The sequence below is a fragment of the Aspergillus niger genome, assembly GCF_000002855.4.
Source record: "Aspergillus niger supercontig An08".
Classification (NCBI taxonomy): Eukaryota; Fungi; Ascomycota; class Eurotiomycetes; order Eurotiales; family Aspergillaceae; genus Aspergillus; species Aspergillus niger.
This window is the reverse complement of record NT_166524.1, coordinates 2718029-2736736: the sequence shown is the minus strand read 5'-3', so window position 1 is coordinate 2736736 and position 18708 is coordinate 2718029. Positions and strand designations below refer to the sequence as shown.

Below are 18708 nucleotides of genomic sequence, written 5' to 3'. Positions count from 1 at the left end.
CCACGGTTGGAGTCGCATAAAGTGGTCGTTGAGAACCACTACCAGGTTGTATGTGTGAAAGAAAGTCGCATCGCTACACTGCTAGGGCCAAACTAGAGGCTGCTCTGCGGCAGTTGGATGCATCAAAGTACTATCACTATATGTCATTCTTGCCATCAATCTACCAGTATATTTCAATGGACTCCCCAGGCGGCTGCCTTTGCTGTTGCGAACATGGCTTATTCGAAAAGTTACTCAACTGGAAAGATCCACTTCCGCGCAGTGGCACAGCCTTGAAATCTCTACTATGCTGTAAGAACCACAAATCTTGTCGTCCAGCAACTCGAAACATCTAGCCACAACGCCTGTTGCGATGAAGTTAAGAAACGACCTTAACTAGGCTCAAGGTAATTACACACAGCGTAAATTCTACTCCCTACTCTTTCAGAGCTATTTCCCAACATGTCACAACGCTGATCCCCTAATCTACAGTATCTCTTGGCATTACTGTACAGCCGGCGATTGGGTTTTAAAGTAACTCAATCTTTACGTTCTATTATCTCAGCCACAAAATGTAGATCTATAAGGCGAAAAGTAAATCAGGTTTATCACAATGTCCTGAGGATTACGAAGGCATCCAGTTCGGTTGACAGAAAACGAGGCTTCCAGCACATACGCACAGAAATTTGGAACTTCTAATCAACTTGTTTACAATGGCATATATCCATGTTCAATCCGGGAAACACATGTATATTCCGCGATATCCACAATCATTAAAGCAACCAGACTTTGTGTGCTGATCGCTATCAGACCGTCCTACGGCTAGCGTGGGGAACGCGTCAGAGACATGGCTTTTAGTGCGCGAATGCCACTCTTATAGATCAGCTCTAGGAGCTGAGTGACTCTGGCCAAAAGCCATAATAGTCAAAGAACTCCCGCTGCAGGCAGATGGTTCCAGATCAGCACGCAGGACTGGAATGCTGCATGGATAGATCCAATGGCCTCAAAGCGGGAGCAAGAGCAGGAAAGAAAAAGAGTCAAAAACCTTCAGGAACGGCTTAAGCGACGAAAAGACCGTCTTACCCAGGGTCTTCACGACTACGCTCTCTTGGCCGACGCCAAGGTATATATGCTCATCCAGGACCGCCGAGGTGGCATAACGGAGTACAGAAGCACCCCAGACCGAAAATTTCCGCCGACATATGCACAGATTGTACGTTCCGAAACACATGTCAGTCAGCTCATTTGGACGCTAATTGATCTATCTATAGAGGCGACTCTTCCCATCGGCCAGCCTCTTGACGCCTGAGAGCTTCGGAGTCGCTGTCAGTCAACCAGCGAAGATTGATCAGTCCAACAAGCCTATCGAGCACTTTTTGGACCCGACTGTGGAGATGCTTGCAGACGGCCGAGCGATGATCGGAGAGCCCTCCGCTCCGAGCAATAACCTTGCTCATGTCCTGCCGGATCAAACTCTACAAGTGGGACCCACATCGATGCCACTGCTCACGGAGACCGATGTGCAGTCCTATTTCACTTATACAGAATGCTGAGCGCTGTTCCCATAACCCCCTCATGGAAGGAAAGCGGGATACGATCGGCATGAGAGTTCGAACCTTTTTCTTTGATGTCTTCCCTTCGTAGCTGTATCGCCTATCTTCAGTCTGCAAAATAAGCATTGTCCCACCAGGATCAAAAGAAACAATCGAGCACTTGTATTTGGCGTTATGGTACATGTTTAGATTCTTAGTACAGTAAACGGAACATAATTCATCTCCTTCGAATCTATCCTTCTACGGGTATATATAACATAGCCGGATTGCTCCTTACCCAAGACTGGCGGCATCCATGCTGGTATATTACCACACCATGCAATACCTAGTCCAAGCTCAGACATTTTCCCTATTTTACCGACCATCTCAACAGCTATAACAGCGGAAAACCTTACTTGGTCTTCTGTGACAGACTCTATGGAGTTGGGGTGGCACATTATCAAGACTTCCGGGTATAATGTGCCAAGACAGGCTAGCTTACCACGCGTCATCTTCTACCACCAAATGCGGCTTAGCGTGCACTTGTAACACGATTGCTGATTCATACTCTCCAACAAAACTGAACTAAAAATAGTTGTGGCCGCTGCACCGAAGTAAGCTCCCTTATTACAGAGAGTTAAACCAATCACATATTACGTATAACATGGTTCTTATTATGGGGATACCTTATTGATCATTGTCTTGTTATTGCCTTGTACAATATTCCCCGGAGCGGATTAACCATGCAGCGCTTGGTCTCCTACTTGAAACGGACAAATTTGATCAGGACCTAGCTAGAGCAAAAGCCATAACTGCTAAGTATACTGAGGTCCAAATGACGCAATCTTTGTAACTCACAGGAGGGTCTTGTCAAACCTACTCTAATCGCTCACATACTGTCCGGAATTCATGTGTCTCCCGAGTTTGACTAGGTCGGGCTGGAGTGTCTGGGTTCAGGTCTTGTCTGCGGACTTTCATGCCCTCGGGTGCAGTAGGCTAGAAAATAGAACTGTCTTCATTTTAACAGGAGTGATCTTAAGGTCATCTAACATTACTGTGTCACAGACAAGCCTGAGGGCAGGGGCAAATTGATATTTCGTTATCAGGAGAGTCAATGGTGCAAAGATGTCTTTTCCAAGATAAGTACTACTGCTTCCTGGTTCCACACCGGTCGGGATGTACTTCCACTTTCCCTCAATGCTAGACCTTATTTTGCTCTGGCAAGGCATCCGTAGGCGTTTTTCCTGTTTCTGAGGCACGCAACAGATGACAAATATGGTTACATTCTGGAGAGACAGGAGTGCACGTCCTGCTCCATCTGGAAGTGGGATATACACCATGCCTGAGAGGCTTGTAGACACATGTAGTCAAAGCAGGACTTATGTTCAATACCAAATGAGAGACAAATACATTTCTTCCTTGTCTCCTTTGAACCAGCGGATATGAACCAATAAGTAGGGATGGTGAATACTACAATATAGTCGCTCACATGCCCTATTCAACATCTGCAACTTCCGCGGGCTATCCAGCGCCTGGTCAAAGGAACTGTAGTATAAAAGCTATGACAGTTGATGTTACATACTGCCCTGCACGAAGACTAGGGAATACTGTGTAAGCCAGTGACCGCACACGCCAGGGTATTCTTAAACCTTGTCCTACGAATATCATATTCTTCTGTCAACTTGGTATTTGACCACCCGGCGCTCACTAGCGCTCGGCGGCCATGGGTCGAAAGGAAAAACTGCCTAAGAGGAACGTTCCTCGTGGCACGAAAGATAAAAGCAATGAGAACAAGTTCTCCCCATTACAAGCCAGGGAAGACTCTTCATCACGTCGGGACGCGGACGGGGATGTACAAATGCATCAATCAGAAGAGGATGCAGTAGAACCTCAAAAGCGTAGGGGAAAGCACCGTCAGGGCTACAGCCTAAAGCAGCGCGCGACCACGACGCGGATCCGGAACTGCGGTGACAAGGATTATTACGGCGTGCTGGGACTTGAGAGGACCTGTGACGCACGGGATGTCCGACAAGCCTATCGAACCTTGGCCCTGCTGATACACCCAGACCATAATAAGTATGATGACGCAGAAATCGCATTTAAAAGTGAGTGTTCAAGTGGTCAGCAACATCGTAATCATCGTCGTGGCTGCCGCAAGGTCTTATTAGATTATCACTGACAAGTCTGCCCGACAAGAGGTTGGCCAAGCCTACCAAGTGCTCAGCAATTCGCAAGAGCGGGCCGCCTTTGATAAACAGCATGACCGTTATGAGAACAAAGGAAGCATCGATCCACATGACCTCTTCGGGGAGGAGTTCGCGGACAATGCTTCGGGCGACGAGTCTAGCGAGGCTCACTCAGCTGATGAAGAAGATGGACCAGAGACCCCTGACCACGCCGTTTTGGAAGTTTACTCTGAAGCTACTACCTATGTCAATGAATATCTCGCAGCGAAAGACACGTCCGTCGTCCACGAGATGCGTGAAAAAATCAACGACCTCAACCGGAGAATTAAAGAAGAGAACCGGAAACACAGCCGGCCTGAAAATGACTTTCTGATCAAGATAGACCTGCTGACGGGTGTCCGCAACGAATATAACAAGGCAACTGACATGGTCCAGGATGGAACTGCCAGCGGAAAACAGTCGGAAACGCTGCGTAGGATTGTGAGCCAGTTTGAGAATGCGCGAAAGGGGTACGGCTATCCGGAAACCTGGAAGCTCCCATCAGCCATTGGCAACGGCGACAGTAATAACAACCAGGGGCCTGGCAAAACCAACGATGCGCGCCGAATACTTGGCTATCTGCCACATGTGGGCAGCCAGCGAACCATTTTCTTCGTGGAAAGCCAGCCTAATGGAGTCGCCATGAAGCGGTCGCAGGACATTGGATATGATGCAACTAGGTTGTACCTGGAGCTCCCTGAGTCACAGAAAAAGGATGTCCGTTATTCGCAAAGCCGCTATGGGAAAGACCAGCGGGGTAATTATGATCAGATCCTGGGATGGGATTGTCGAGTTCCGTCCAATATGTCTCCGTCTGACTGGGAATACCGACGAGCTCTACCTCCTTCGTATGGCCTGGTCCGTTTTCACAACGGTTCTGCGGACATCCTGAGCCGAACCGCCCTACGCAACGTGCTTGGGAGGGAGGCCGCTGATCGAGAAATTAATAATTTCTATGAACAGCGTAATATGACTCCGCCGTGGGCTCAAATGCCCTCTCGTGGACGACTCCCTGGCCGCAGTTATGCTAAGATTCAGGGGCCATCAGTGGCCGGCAGTGCAATCAACGGACAGCAAGGTATTGAGCCAACAGTGAGAGTTAAGCGTAGCAAAAAGAGCAGATATACAGGTGGATCCCAGGGAGATGAGAATCAACAAGCCAGTTCTTCAGTAGGGGAACGCGGTGGAGAAGGCCAGGGCACTACAGATACAATCCAAGCCGTTATGGAGACGAACCGACTCCAGATGCAGGCCATCACTGATGCACTTGCTCAGCTAACATCGCGGCTTGCTATCATGGACCAGGCTCGGAATACCCTTCCTGGCTAGTACTAGCGTGAATATGTTATGAAGCAAGGCCGTTTTGAGAGGACTTACCGAGTATACTGGGAATGGTCTCCAATAGAGAGAACCCGCTATGTTCGAATGTCTCGAGATACCTGAGGTGGAATCACGTTTGCCATAAGTATGCAGCACTCAGAACTGTTGGTCTTGGTTTTGCGTCAAGCTGGACACTTACGGCCCCTGCTCTGGAAGGTACTTGCATAGTTGTCTTTCCCAGTTTACCATATAAATGTTCGGCGGTGACTTAGAACTGAATGCGTGTGCTTCAAGCATCATAATATACTGGCTTAGCCAGAAAGGCTTTCATACAGTTTGTCATATATAGTGTTTGATATAGAGCCACTCCTTTGATGTATTTTACATATTCCTTCTACCAAACGTCAAAAAGTACTTTCATATATATACTCTGGCTTCTGTAACTGAACTGGCTGTCAGGAACATACACGCCGCTGCACATATTTCAGTATCCCATGTGCCGTTGCAGCAAGTAGCATCAGCAAGACCTTGACATACACGCGAACTGTGTACTCATAGTACGGGTTCTCGGCTTGCCACAGCATCAGACGTCCAGGCACTGTGTCTTGGAGGACTCGAAACGGGACGGTGGCCGAGTCATTCGTTCCACTGCCGAAAATGATGGGACACAGGTCAACCATACCAATCCTCCTTTTGCCAGCAACACGCAGACCTTCTCCCCCAGCCAGAGGGTTCCATCGGTCATTGTTCCAATTTCTTATAGCATAAGATAGAACGTCACCCAAGAAGCCGCCGTGGTATAGTAGAAACGCACAACCGAAGACTGATTGCTTCATATCTTCAAGAGATACCTCGAAATGCCATGCGCCAGCTTCCATGAGCACAATTGGGCCATGGCATGCTCGTATATGTAGTGTATCCTGGAGTTCCAATAATATTAGTAACGTCGTATCTCATCAATGGGTAGAAAGCTAACCCGGTAATCAACGGAACCAATCGCGGCCAAAGGGCAGCGCTCCATCATTGGCTCTATGATGGATCTATTATACTCGGTCCTAATATCTGTGACCGAACGAGAAGTAGAAGAGATATCAACTACACTCGAAGAATTGGAATAGAAAATCCTGCGGGCTGTTAGTCCTCTATTCAGGTCATTACTCCTTTATATGATTTCTACGCCGTGTTGCGCATATAGACGGCAGAATTATCTGCCTGTTATGACATTCCTTGCTGTCTTGGGATACATTACCATACCATTTTTTCTTTCTCTGAGCCGTACTAGGAGGATCCAGTTCGTTGCCGCATACAAACATTGGACCCTCATGCCAGGGAGAAGAATATAGCATTTGGAACAAACGATCTACAGTCTGTGCACTCTACTGTGACGGCTAACGGGCTCATTTAGAAAGAGAAAAATAAAGGACTAATGCCAGTATAATAAGATATAATGCTGGCCAAGTTCTCTGCGGAGATTTGTACAGTCGAGAGTTGGGTATTCCTTCTATCTATATGCTTCAAAATAGGTGACAAAAAGGCTCCCGCTAGATCCCATCTTTCTTTTTGATACTTCAGTATTATTTTGTCTATAATACTTCGCATATTTGTTCCACATTTCCTTATGTTATAGGACCACCTGTAGCCACTTTCCTGCTTTATAGATCATTTGGTATGGGTATCTGCCAACTGGTAAGGCACGGAACCCAGCTAATAATTGGTATCCGTGTAATTATCCTTCAACCTACAGCAACAAGTGCATATGACATCGGTAGAGAAGCTTCATTGTGTCTGATACGTGCATCATTGTTCAGTATCATATTAAGGTAGATTGTGAGAGATAAACAGCTTCATACACACACACACACAATTCATTAACGCCCGGCGGCTCAGCCGAAAGGGCAACTATCACTAATTTATCAACACGAAGTCTAATGTACATCTGCGGTATCTCCTTCGAGCCCATACATAGATCCTTTTAGTATATGTCCTCTCAGCTGTCACTATCGTAGAAATCCCTGTGGGTTAGTATATTTATTAGTAGACTGGCTTGAAGGCGCTTCTTCAAGTGTTCAACATCCTATCCTCGGCAGTTGAAGCGCGTCTACCATCTGTGGCACAGGGTGGTTGGTGTAGGTTAGTTAGGGAAAGGGTGTCAATGTCTTGGTTGATATGGTTAGGTGGCGTCGAGTCGGCCCGTAGCGATGGCAAATCGTATTGAGGCTCGTACTGCCTCCAAGTTCGGCGTCCATTGCTGATCATCAGAAGGCGATTTCCCGCCCAGGCAGAGGGAGAGATTGCCCCGCTGAGTTCGAGTACATTGTAGCAGTGCGATCCGTTGCGTGGTCCACTTCCGACACCGGAAGAGAAAATGCTCCACGGTTTCTCTTGCTTGTCCGCATGCACACTGGTCTGTCTGCGCGGCATTGATCCGGTAGAGATACCCATTTAATCTGGCCATGCCGGTCCGGAGTTGAGCCAGCACGGTCGCTTCTTTCCACGATAATCCGTCATACAGCTGTCGGGTGTGCTTTCCTGGGAGTGCGGCATCCACTCGTTTGACGTGTCTTCCTACGTCCTCTGGCAAGGCTTTCGTGGTGACTGCTTGGGATCGTGCGAGATTCAACGTTGTTGACTTCATTCTGGGAACCTGTGCTTGTGGGATAGCGTCCTCGTGGGTTGCGGCTCGGGCCTGCTCCTTAGCTAGGCCCAGCAGTTTGTTGTCTTCGCTAATAGGGACCCAAAGTATCCTGATGTGGTTTCCTTTCCTCCGTAGTCTGTTCATCAGCTTGTACGTATGGCAGACGAACTCCTGGCCTGACTGTTGTCGAGGGTTCTGTAACGTGAGGGCTGCAGCTTTGTTGCTGGTGAGCAACCTGAGCCTGAAACCTTTCAGTCCCACCAGCCCGTTCAATATATGAGCTATAGCCGCTAGCTCTGCGGAGAATGGATTTTGCTCTGATCTTGCGCCCAGTGTCATGGAAAAGGTCTTCAATTTCAGTTTCCGATATCGAGGTGGCTGCTTCTCGATCGCCATCCCGAATCCTACCATCCCGTTCCGTGCCGAGCTGCTGATCGCGATCTGTATTGATCCACCCGGTGCAGACTGCGGGTCCGGCATTGCTTCACCATCTGTCTGCATACGTGTCTCCCATGGTGCTAATGTAAACGGGTTAATAGTCTCCAGTGTTTCCATATCAATGTTCTTCAGCGCGTCTGCCACCTGGTACAGCGGCGAACGGTGAAACCGTCTGAATTTCCTGATCCGAGCTGTAGTTCGGCGGAGCGGATTGGTATCCGGGAGCGTGTGGAGGTCGGTCCACATTTTCACGGCCCGCCTCCAAAAACGGTGTTGCGCCGTGGCAATGTGAGCCTCTGCCTCCGCGACGCTGGTTGCAACGGTAAGAAATGTCCCGACAATTGCCTGCGCTCCCACCCTTTGGACTCGGTTGATCGGCCCCGTGGCCTTATTTTTGAATGCATGCATCCAGACATTAGAGGCGTAGTCCACTACAGGGGCCACTGTGGATTTGAATAGCTGCCGCGCTGTTGATGGGGACAGACCTCGAAGTCGTCGAAGCTCCATCACTGCCTCAAGGCCCTTGGACGCTGCCCTTGCAATGTGTTCCTTGTATTTGAGACTTGTGTCCATCAGGACGCCCAGAATCTTGACATGGTCTTTGGGTTCAACAGTTTGTCCCTTGATGGTGAAGGGCTCCCGGTCCAATTTGTAAGCCTTGGGGGTGAAGTGTATAATGGCTGTTTTCTCTGCTTCAAAAGTTGCCCCACTTCGTCTTTCCCAGTCAAAAGCTTCTTTAATGATTCCCTCAATACCTTCCCGGTTGCTCTGCGCACTTGGTCCGGTCACCCACGCGGTAAAATCATCTACGAACGCAATCGCACCTCCCTTGCCGTCGATTTGACGTTGTACGAGGTCTGCATTGAAGAAGAGGAACAGGATTGGGGACAGCGGCGAGCCCTGCGGCAGTCCAGCCTGTGGCAGGCTGTGGGTCTCAGATAGTTGCCCATTGATTTGGATGGTCGCCGTTCGTTCGGAGCAGAACGCCTCAACCCACCGGAGTAGATCCTCCGGTATGCCTCGCGCTTTCATCCTCTGAAGTAACCGTTCTTTGCACACTCCATTGTAGGCGCCCTTGACATCGAAGCTGATCAAGCTCACGACCCGTCGGCCGCGCCATGCCGCGTAGATTTGCTCCTGCAGGAGTACGAGTGCTTGCTCGGCGGACCGCTGCTTTCGGGCGCCGAAGTGGCTGGTCGGGAGCAAACCATACGTCTCCACCGCGTGTGAGATCCTTTCTGCGACCACAGATTCCAGTATCTTGCCCAGCGTCGCGAGGAGCGAAATCGGTCTCCATGCTTTGGCAATAGTGTAGTTCTCTTTGTTCGGCTTTTTGAGCGGTATGATCTTCGCATGTCTCCACTGTCTTGGCAACGTGCCTTCTTCCAGCGACGCCCGGAAGAGATCCAGGACTCTGTACTTGACCGTAGGCCAAGTCATCTTCCAGACTATTGCCGGTAGACCGTCTTCGCCAGGTGCCTCCCAAGACTTTGCCGCCATCAGCTGTCGTTCGATCTCCTCCATCGTGATGGCAGGCATCTCGACTGGCGCTCTTTGTGGTCGAGTCCCTTCATCGTCAATGTTGTCCGGCAGGGGCGGGAAGAATTTGGCCAGCAATTCTTCTGCCTGCTCCGTATGATCAGTGGTCGTGGTCCCATCCGCTCTGAGGAGCTGCGGGATCTTCCCGAACGCTGCGTCTTCTCCCGACTTCAGGTATCTAGCAGCTTTCCATATGTTATCATTGTCGGCAAGAAACTGATTCCAGTGCTTTTTCTTCTGTTGCCGGATGGCATCATGGTATTGTTTTGCCGCGCCTCGGGCCATTGTCTCCAGGTAGGGTGCTTTTCGTCCCGCCCGTCGCTCGGAGCGGGCATGATTTCTCCAGTATGTGTGTATATGACGGAGCTGCGTTAAATCAGCGGTCCACCACCGCTTCGCGTGTGGTGATGGTTTTGACTTTGGTGTTAACGCATGCACCGCTTCCGAAACCGCCGACATGAGCCGGTCAGTTTTCTGCTGCACTGTGCCCTCCGCAGGAGTGGCGGCAAGAGTGTTCGCTATCCTGGCATTGATCTCTTTCCATGGAGCATTTTTCAACACAAGTCGTCCCTGATGCTGTGGGAGCGACCAGGGGGCATCAAAGACGGTCTCAATAGCGCAGTGGTCCGAGCCGTGCTCCGTCCCGAGTATAGCACACTTAATCACGGAGTCTGTTAGGTTGTCCGAGGCCAGGACCAGGTCGATCGTCGACTCGCAGTGCCCGCTGTATCCTCCGCCATGCCATGTCTTTGTGCCTCGTTTGAGAAGACTGCTGAGAGCACAATCGTTCATGAGGTCGATGATTGGATCCGCTTCACCTTGTCTTCTCAAAGACACGTCGTCTCCTCCCCAGAGTTGGTCCTGCCGGTTGAAGTCTCCCATAATCAAAATCTCCACCACCGCACCCGTATCTCGCCGTACTTTCGTGATCGCGTTGATTAAGTATTTGCATGTATCGTCCAAAGCTGAGGTGTTTTCCCCTTCAACGTAAACTGATGCCATGAAAATCAGTCGCTCGGGAAGCCTAATAACCGCTGCCGTGAGGTCCGGGGACTCTATTGGCACTTGTTCCGCCTCGACATCTTTATTAATCCAGAGCATGCTTCGAATTGCCCACCTGCCTTCCCTCCAAGTAGAGGGAACCATCTTCGTCCATCTGTGGTGTCCCATTGGGGTGGTCAGGAGCCGGCCTTGAATCCTCCTCGCCTGGGGTTCCTGAATCGCTAACGCCACCGCGTTCTGAGTCTCTTCGTCATTCATTAAGCTCTCGTGCACTGCCCCCTGTTTTCTCACATTCAGTTGAATAACTCGAAGAGACTTATTCATGATGCGATGGGTAAAGCTTCCGACAGTGTTTGCTGTACGATTCGTGAGGGCCTCCGCATGGAATGCACTTTGGAATCGTTTGATCGCAGCTACTGTGGTGATGGCCCTCCGCGGCACATTTTGCACGTTTCTGCGCGTTCTTGCACTGGAACGCCTTATGCCCAGTCTCTTGGCAGTTGTAGCATTGCATCGGTCGGGGTCGGTATTCAAAGGTGCTGGTCACGCCGGATTCTCCCCCAGCGTGAAAGAACCCGTCGGCCAGGAGCCTCCGTGCATCACTGCCTCTGGTCAGATAAACGACCATTGACCCATAGGCCTTCGCATTCTCCTTTCTGCTAAGCCATGCAATCTTAGCGATGGAAGCTTCATTCTCTTCGCCAAAGGCTGCCGCAGCTCCTGCTCGGATGTCACCATTTTCATCAAGCACTGCAGTTCTGTTGACGCTGTCGACTTTGATCGGGTACAATTCGTCACGAAGCACTCGGGCTCCTGCGCCGACCTTGGTTTCCGCCACCTTCTTAACCAGCTGGTGTTCAGCCTCATCTCGGCAAGCAATTCTGATCCGGTTGGTGTTCTTCGGATCCACCGTGACAGCGCGGCACCGCCAGCTCGTGTAGTTTTCCATTGTCCGGATCTCAGTCTCAACTGCCGTTCTAATTGGACCTGCTGATGGTCTCTCATTTTCAGTATCTACCATCTTCGAGGTGTCTATCGTGCAATATAGCGTGTCGGTGAAGGTAGTCGGTGTCGTGTTCCACGATGAGAGAGTCCGTATATTGCTCGGTTGGCTGGTGGGGGGTGTACGGGCGACATCTGCATAGGACGGGGATCCCGAAGGATTGACTGCAATGCGCAAGGATTGGATTTCGCGAAGGATCTCCTCGTGGCTGTTCTGAGCGCATGACTCGGGGTGCGGTGTCGGGGGTCGATTTGCCAGGGTCTGTAATTCATGTCGAAACTCTGCGAGGGCAGCGCCAAACTCTTCTTTGACTCTGTGGAGCTCCTCCTTGTGTAATTCATCTCGTCGTCTGATTTCTCTCCTGAGCTTAACAATCTCTTTCACAAGTTTGGAGGTGTCTGAGTCCTCGCTCTCTGCCGAGGAGTCGTCCGAAGTCGCCGCGTCACGTTGGGCGACTGGCTTACCCTGGTTCTTCTTCTTTCGCTGGGAGCGCGTGTTTCTCTGCTCAGTATCGATCTCTTGCTCTTGAGCATAGTGGGCTGGTGGTCTTGTCGTGCGTTTCGGCCTCACCAATCGCGGTGGCGAGTTTTCGCGTTCGTCGCCGTCGGGCGGTTCAGGGGTTCGCGTCTCGGCCCGTCCCGACATTTTTCCTCCCCACGTTCGAGAAACAGTCGCAGCAATCCGTTCGAAGCTCAATTCGTAGTCCCCGGCTTTTCGAGACTATCGAGACTCGTATTTTCTAATCTGCGGAAGCTCCTCGAACTCTCTCCATTGTGTACCTCCGGTTCTTTACAGTCGGATGGATGGATGGATGGCTTCATTTACCCTGACCCCTCGCTAAGGCGATATGCAGGCTACTACCACTATATGTATCTCTTTAATAAACATTGGTCCTGTACCACTTCTTAAACGAACTTAGAGCCTCGTCGGGGCCTATTGTGGCCTTTGCGCCGTTGATGTTAGTTAGCTGCCCTTATGGCACGCGGCTTCGAAATCGCTGGGATGCTTCCGCAAAATCCAAGACGGCCTCGACTGTCTTAGTGCGCGAAGCGTTGCTGACTCTACTTCCACCCTCCTGGCAAGATCCAGATCCGCCCAGCAGGACTGACATGCTATTGAGCGCATCGCCGACCTTTGCCCGGAGCTCTCGACGTAGGTCTCTGAGCAGCGGGCAATCTAGAAGGACGTGTATTATACTTTCCCGTCCACCGCAGAGGCACCGGTCATCATCGCGGAAGCCGAACAACTTGCCGTACGTGGACAGCCAGCAATGTCCCGACCGTATCTGGGTCAGAAGGTATGCTCGATTTCTTGGCAGAGCTCCGTAGAGTCGTCTGGTGTATTTTGCTGGCAGTGTGTTGTCGATTTTCCGGAGATGGCCGCCGTCCCTGGACTCTTTCCATTCTTTCTCCCATTGAGTAAGGATTCCTTGCCTGATGTATGCTCTTTCACGCGAGAGCAGGGGGGAAAACGGGTGTGTCTTGCCAGGTATAGCTGCTTCTTTGGCCAGCCGATCGGCTGCGTCGTTACCGAGGATCTCGCTGTGTCCGGGAACCCACTGCAATCGAATTGTAACCCCGTGCGTTCTCGTATTCTTGGCTGCTTGAAGGATCGCATAGATAATTTGTTGGCCTGATTTACTGCCGGGTTTCTGAATAGCCAGCAGTGCTGACGTGCTGTCGCTGAGAATAGTGACTGTTCTCGCTCGTTTCTGGCCGGCTCTTCGCTGTTGGAGCACGATTCTATTGATAAGATTGATCGCATAAAGGATACCGATTAGTTCGGCGGCATGCACCGACCATTGGTCCGTGGGTCCGACCTGTATCTGTAGGCTCTCAGTCGTTACCGATTCGTCATCGAGGACTGCGGCTGCGGCACCCAGGTGGCCTTGACGCCCCGAGGCGTCGGAGTACACCACAAGGTCCGACTCGGACCGTGCTGCCTCCGCCTGCTCCATCGCTATTTCCCTATTGGTCGCAATGTCGATTTTAGAAAAGGCTTCAGCCCGCCACGGTGGTTGTGGGGCTGGATCAATCATTTCCAGGTCGTCGAGCCTTTCTAGGTTCATGGTTTTCAGAGCCTCCGCGAGCGGGAACCGGGCGTGTGATCCGACATTATCTCGTCGTCTCCGGGCCCGAAGCAGGACTTCCCGGATTGGATGCTTCCGTGGTAATGTGTGGAGTTGAGTGATGGTGGTTTGAGCACGCTGGCGTAGGCGAAGATGGGTAGGTAGCATATAAGCTTCGACATCGAGAGTGGATGTGGCTACCGTTCGGAAGGCGGAGAGAATGCGAATAAGTGCCGTACGCTGCACGGTGCGTAACTGTCTCAGGTGTGTTTTGTCTCGCAGTGGGTCGTGCCACACAGTTGACGCATATTGAACAACTGGTGTGACACACGCTTCGTATAGCTGTCGCATCTGTTCAGGCCGAAGCTGCCGCAGCCCCCCAATCGCCACGTTGACCTTGGTAGCTCGCTTGACAGCTTGTTGCACATGTTCCTTCCACCGTAGTTCATGGTCAAAAATGACGCCGAGGAGCTTTGCAGTTGTGGATGGAGTGATGACGCTGCTGTTTATGGTGATTTGACCTCGACATTGTTCCCTTCTCTTCCTGGTGATATGGATGAGTTCAGTCTTTTCGGCAGCAAAGCTCGATCCTGTTTTCCGAGCCCAGGCTTCAATCCGGGGTATATCCTCGGATTGGAGTTTAGCCAAGTTCTCTTCAGCAGATCGACCAACCCGCCAACGGAAGTAGTCGTCGATGAAGGCTGATGCACCCCCGTGGAAGTTGACTGGTTGGTCCACCAGATCACTGTTGAAAAACGCAAAGAGGATAGGGGATAAGGGGGAACCTTGCGCCAGCCCGGCATTTCCCAGCGGTATCACCTCGGAGCAGTAGTCATCGAACCCAATCCTGGCTTGTCGACCGCTCATGAAGCTTGCAATCCACCTTCGAGCGACCTTAGGAATGCCTTTAGCTTGGAGACGAATATCAAGACTGGTCTTGTTCACGCCATTGAAAGCGCCCTTCAGATCAAAGGCTACCAAGGTAACTACTCTCTGTCCATACCACGCCCGGTCGATTGCGTTAGTCAACACCAGCAGGGCCTGCTCGGTTGTTCGCCCCGGACGTCCGCCGAACTGGGTGTCCGGGAGAAGTCCGTAGTGCTCTGCGAGGTAGGACAGCCGCCGGGCCATTACCGCCTCAAGTAATTTGCCGAGTGTGTTCAGCAGTGAGATCGGCCGGTACGCTCCCGGGATCGAGTAATCCGACTTCCCGGGTTTACGTAGAACCACAATCCGGGCGCTTCTCCACTTTCGGGGGTGGTACCCTAAGTCAATCGATGCTGCGAAAATTCGCGTGATGAGGTTTCCAAGGTGTCTCCACAGCCGTTTCCAGATCAGCATCGGGAGCCCGTCCTCTCCGGGCGCCGTTGAGCTCTTCGCTGCCTGCAAGGATCTATAGACTTCGAGTTCTGTGATTGGTTGCCATGGAAGTTCCGCTGGGATTCGTGTGGGTGTCTCTTCCTGGGCCGGCGCCATCATCGGGAAGAATGTATTCATAAATGCTTCGGCCTTCTCTTGGTTTCCAGTCACGCTGCGGTTATCGACTTTGAGAGCCGGAACGCTGCTCCAGGATTCGCGTGGCCGCATGTATGTCGCCGCTTTCCAAAGCCTCCTTTCCCCTGTTCTGTCCAGAAACTGTTTCCAATGTGCGGTTTTGGCTTTCTCAATTGCCCGTGTCCATGTCCGGCGCTTTTGGCGCATATCCTCAGAGAGTAGCTTAGTGTAGGGGTCGTCCCGTCCTGCCCTTGCGCAGCTCTCTTGCCATTTACGCCGTGTTTGGTTTACTGCTTTTTGTTGGGTTTTGAGGTCTGGTGTAAACCAACGCTTAGCATATGGTGACGGTTGTAGGTTCGGGATGTCCTTGTCAATGGCCGTCGCGGTCGCTTGAATAAGTTTCTCCACCGTGGCATCGAGTGTTTCAATTGTGTCTGGCGTCTCCCAGGGCCTCATGCTTGCCCATATATCCCATCCGATCTTTTCCCAGTCGGCTCGTTCGTACGCCTTCCTTGGTTTGGTGTCGGGGTTGCGCGGCATTCGGAGGCTCCATTCCGAGTAGGTTGCTCGGTGGTCGGAGCCGTAATTATCATGGTAAAGATGGCATTTGAGAAGCATCCCCGGACGGTCCGTCAATGTCTGATCGATAGTAGAGTTTCTACCGGGGTGGCTTAGTGACCAGAAAGTTGCCGTGCCGCGTGGGAGGCAGCTCCGAAGGCTGTAGGTGTTGAAGAAATTGATCAATTCGCTCGCATCTTCGATGAAACGGGATTGGACATGGTTACCACCCCAAGCCGGGTGGTGACGATTGAAGTCTCCTGACAGTATGAGACTAGTGGTCTTGTTTGTATTTTGTAGAGTACTATGTATCGTGTCATGTATGGCTGATAGTACACGTCTTGCTGACGCTTCTCCCGGATTATGCATTGGTATAGGTTCGATGTACACCGAGAAGACCAGAATCTGTAGTTCGGGTGTCCGGATCTTGATTGCTGTTACATCAGGGTGGTCGCAGTGCACCTGTCGGTAGGAGGACGTAGAGAGTCTCCGGTTGACATAGATAAGGCTCCTGAATCTGACAGAATCGCTTGTTACTGTTGGTCGGTGTAGTCTCCATGCGCTATGGTTCACATGGCTTCGATACATAGTGGTAGATGGTTCCTGGATAAGGAGTATGTCCAGGTTTTGGGTCTGGTTATCGTTGATAAGGGCTTCCATGCAGGGTTTCGATTTCATCATATTCAATTGCAGGATTCGAAGGTTGTTTTCTAGCATCGTGCGGGGGGCGCTATGGCGGGCGTCGGGCACAAGCTGTTGCCGGTTGCGTGCTCTCCTCTACAGTCCAGACAGCGTGGTCTAACGCCTGGAGGGCATCGCGCTCGCTCATGTTGGTCGCCACAGTGACCGCACCGTGGTGTCTCCTTGCACGACCATGCGAGGTGACCAAACTCTTGACAGCGGAAGCAGCGTCTTTTCCTAATTTCACATTTCTCTACTCTTCCAATGTACCGTTGGTCGATCAGAAGGCCGTTGTCGAGCATCCAGTTCGCCGCCTCCGCTGAGTCAAACCATATCCCCAGTGATGCGAACGGCCCTAATGCTTTGTCTTTTTTCCTAAGCCAAGCGATATCTTCGATTCGGAACCCACGTTCCTGGAGATCATTTTCCTGTGCAATTTTCCGGATGGCTCCTGTTTTGTCTTTCTCAAGATCCAGCCCCTGTGTTGGGACATGGTGTACGGCTACCCCGTAACGTGGTTTTACCAGTCTTGTCTCATGGCCCAGCTCCTGTAACCATTCTGTATTGTTCCTGGCAGTTTCAGCTGACTCGGGGTCTTTGAAACGGATCACATATCCGGTTTTGGTGGTTCCAACCCCTGCTACCTGTACCCCGTGGGTGGATGGTGCGTTCAGTAAGGCGGTCCTGATGTGGTTGTTCGCAGACGACGTGGGGAGGTAACGGCCAAATTCATTAGTATTGGTGTATATACCGGTTGTGTCAGTTGGCAACGGTTGGGTGCTGATTCGGATACAGTTCTTGTCCTTTTCGGTGCGTCGGTTCTTGCTTGGTTCGCAGTTGTTCGTGTCTGCTGCTACGGCGGCCCACGATCGCGTTGGATTCGGTGCGTCGAGCCCTTCGATTTGAGTTCGGAGCGTTTGGATCTCGTCTTGTAGTTTCTCATTCTGAGTTTGTAGTTCTCTCTGATTGTGTTTCACTTCTCTCAGCTCGGTTCTGGTGGCCTGGATCAACGTGGTTTGCTTCTCAATGGTATGTTGCAGGTGTTCGATGATCTGCCGGATTTCCTTGGTGGTCACCCGGGGTGTGTTGGTACCTGCGGTGCTTGGTTCGATGATTAGTGAGTTCGCCTGGTCCTGGTGGTTGTCTGCGCGTGCTTGTCTCCGCGTCTTGCGCGTGGTCGTTGATTCAGAGTTTTCCAGCGCGTCGTTCCCCAGTGTGGTCATGTTCCCAAGGGCCTCGGGAGCACCCGCGGGTGGGTCCGCCATCGCGATAATTCCCGTTCGGCACACAACAATCGTTTTATATCGCGCTCAATATCAACCAGCACCAAAATTAATCTCTCTTGTTGCAATCACTCCTTCTGAAATGTACAGTCCGTCTCGAAATCGCTCTGACCTTTAAACAAGAGAGAATTGTCTTCCGGACCCACTGCCAAGCACTTAGTAAATATACTATAGTGAACCACCCGCTTGGAACTGAGGGCCTGTACTTTTCTTAGTGTACAGTTCTTCCGGGTACCGGTGTCACCACCTACACTCTTCGGTTTTTTCAGCAACCCCGGGATGAAACAACACTAAGCCAATCCTGGCACGCGCTGGAAATCCTTCTCTCGAAAATACAGTCTACATTTCCTCCAGTGATGTCGAAATTGGGTTGACTCCAAACACATCCAATTGTTTTGGTTGACCCCAACACCAAGGGCTTGGCAGGAGTAGTTCTATTGACCTATTGACACTGCACCGTATTTTATGCAAGCTTCTTTAACATGGATGACAACTGCTCAAATGACTGATGACCCGACGACGCCCAGTGGGTAGCAGAATCCCATCATCCCTCTAGTTTCCAGCAATGTAGCTTCCAAGTACGAATTACGCGCCAAGTCTACTCCTGTCACCAGTTGTATGCTTACAGATCAAATTAGTCATTTTCAAAATCGGCCTGACCGCTGCATATGCATACGCGTTAATTATCTCCCAGCTCCACTGCCAAAATTAGCATAGTGTTGTTCCACTCCGAGGTTGCTGAGACAATCGGAGAGTGTAGGCGGTGACATCGGTATCCGGAAGATCTGTATGAAAGTCTTCTGGGAAATTGCCGGTTCTGCCGTGCACACGTAGAATTATCTGGGCTTAATTGGATTGCATGTAAGCCCCTGCCTACACGACACTTACTTCAGTACAGTTTCCTAAAATTACTTAACACAAATGCGCCAGAAAAATGGTAAGCTTGTCCGC

General features: G+C 51.0%; 6 protein-coding genes across 6 annotated transcripts; 2 read left to right on the top strand and 4 right to left on the bottom strand.

Moving 5' to 3' along the window:
* Positions 1-826: 826 nt before the first annotated feature.
* On the top strand, positions 827-1532 carry An08g11560 (uncharacterized protein; the record flags this gene model as incomplete). Its single annotated transcript, XM_001393219.3, has 3 exons — positions 827-836; positions 924-1192; positions 1251-1532. The coding sequence occupies 3 exons, from the start codon at positions 827-829 to the stop codon at positions 1530-1532; spliced, it is 561 nt and encodes a 186-aa protein (XP_001393256.3).
* Positions 1533-1717: 185 nt separating this feature from the next.
* Positions 1718-2851, bottom strand: An08g11550 (hypothetical protein; the record flags this gene model as incomplete). Its single annotated transcript, XM_059749450.1, has 3 exons — positions 1718-2023; positions 2409-2507; positions 2579-2851. The coding sequence occupies 3 exons, from the start codon at positions 2849-2851 to the stop codon at positions 1718-1720; spliced, it is 678 nt and encodes a 225-aa protein (XP_059604231.1).
* A 383-nt stretch (positions 2852-3234) lies between these two features.
* On the top strand, positions 3235-5065 carry An08g11540 (uncharacterized protein; the record flags this gene model as incomplete). Its single annotated transcript, XM_001393217.1, has 2 exons — positions 3235-3616; positions 3708-5065. The coding sequence occupies 2 exons, from the start codon at positions 3235-3237 to the stop codon at positions 5063-5065; spliced, it is 1740 nt and encodes a 579-aa protein (XP_001393254.1).
* Positions 5066-5450: 385 nt separating this feature from the next.
* On the bottom strand, positions 5451-6402 carry An08g11530 (hypothetical protein; the record flags this gene model as incomplete). The annotated part of the gene is made up of 4 exons (XM_059749449.1): positions 5451-5529; positions 5594-5976; positions 6033-6180; positions 6311-6402. The coding sequence occupies 4 exons, from the start codon at positions 6400-6402 to the stop codon at positions 5451-5453; spliced, it is 702 nt and encodes a 233-aa protein (XP_059604230.1).
* Positions 6403-7226: 824 nt separating this feature from the next.
* On the bottom strand, positions 7227-12318 carry An08g11520 (uncharacterized protein; the record flags this gene model as incomplete). Its single annotated transcript, XM_059749447.1, has 2 exons — positions 7227-11162; positions 11296-12318. 2 exons carry the CDS (start codon positions 12316-12318, stop codon positions 7227-7229), a joined length of 4959 nt encoding a protein of 1652 aa, XP_059604229.1.
* A 328-nt stretch (positions 12319-12646) lies between these two features.
* Positions 12647-17739, bottom strand: An08g11510 (uncharacterized protein; the record flags this gene model as incomplete). Its single annotated transcript, XM_059749446.1, has 3 exons — positions 12647-16546; positions 16646-16685; positions 16745-17739. 3 exons carry the CDS (start codon positions 17737-17739, stop codon positions 12647-12649), a joined length of 4935 nt encoding a protein of 1644 aa, XP_059604228.1.
* Between the last annotated feature and the right edge of the window lie 969 nt (positions 17740-18708).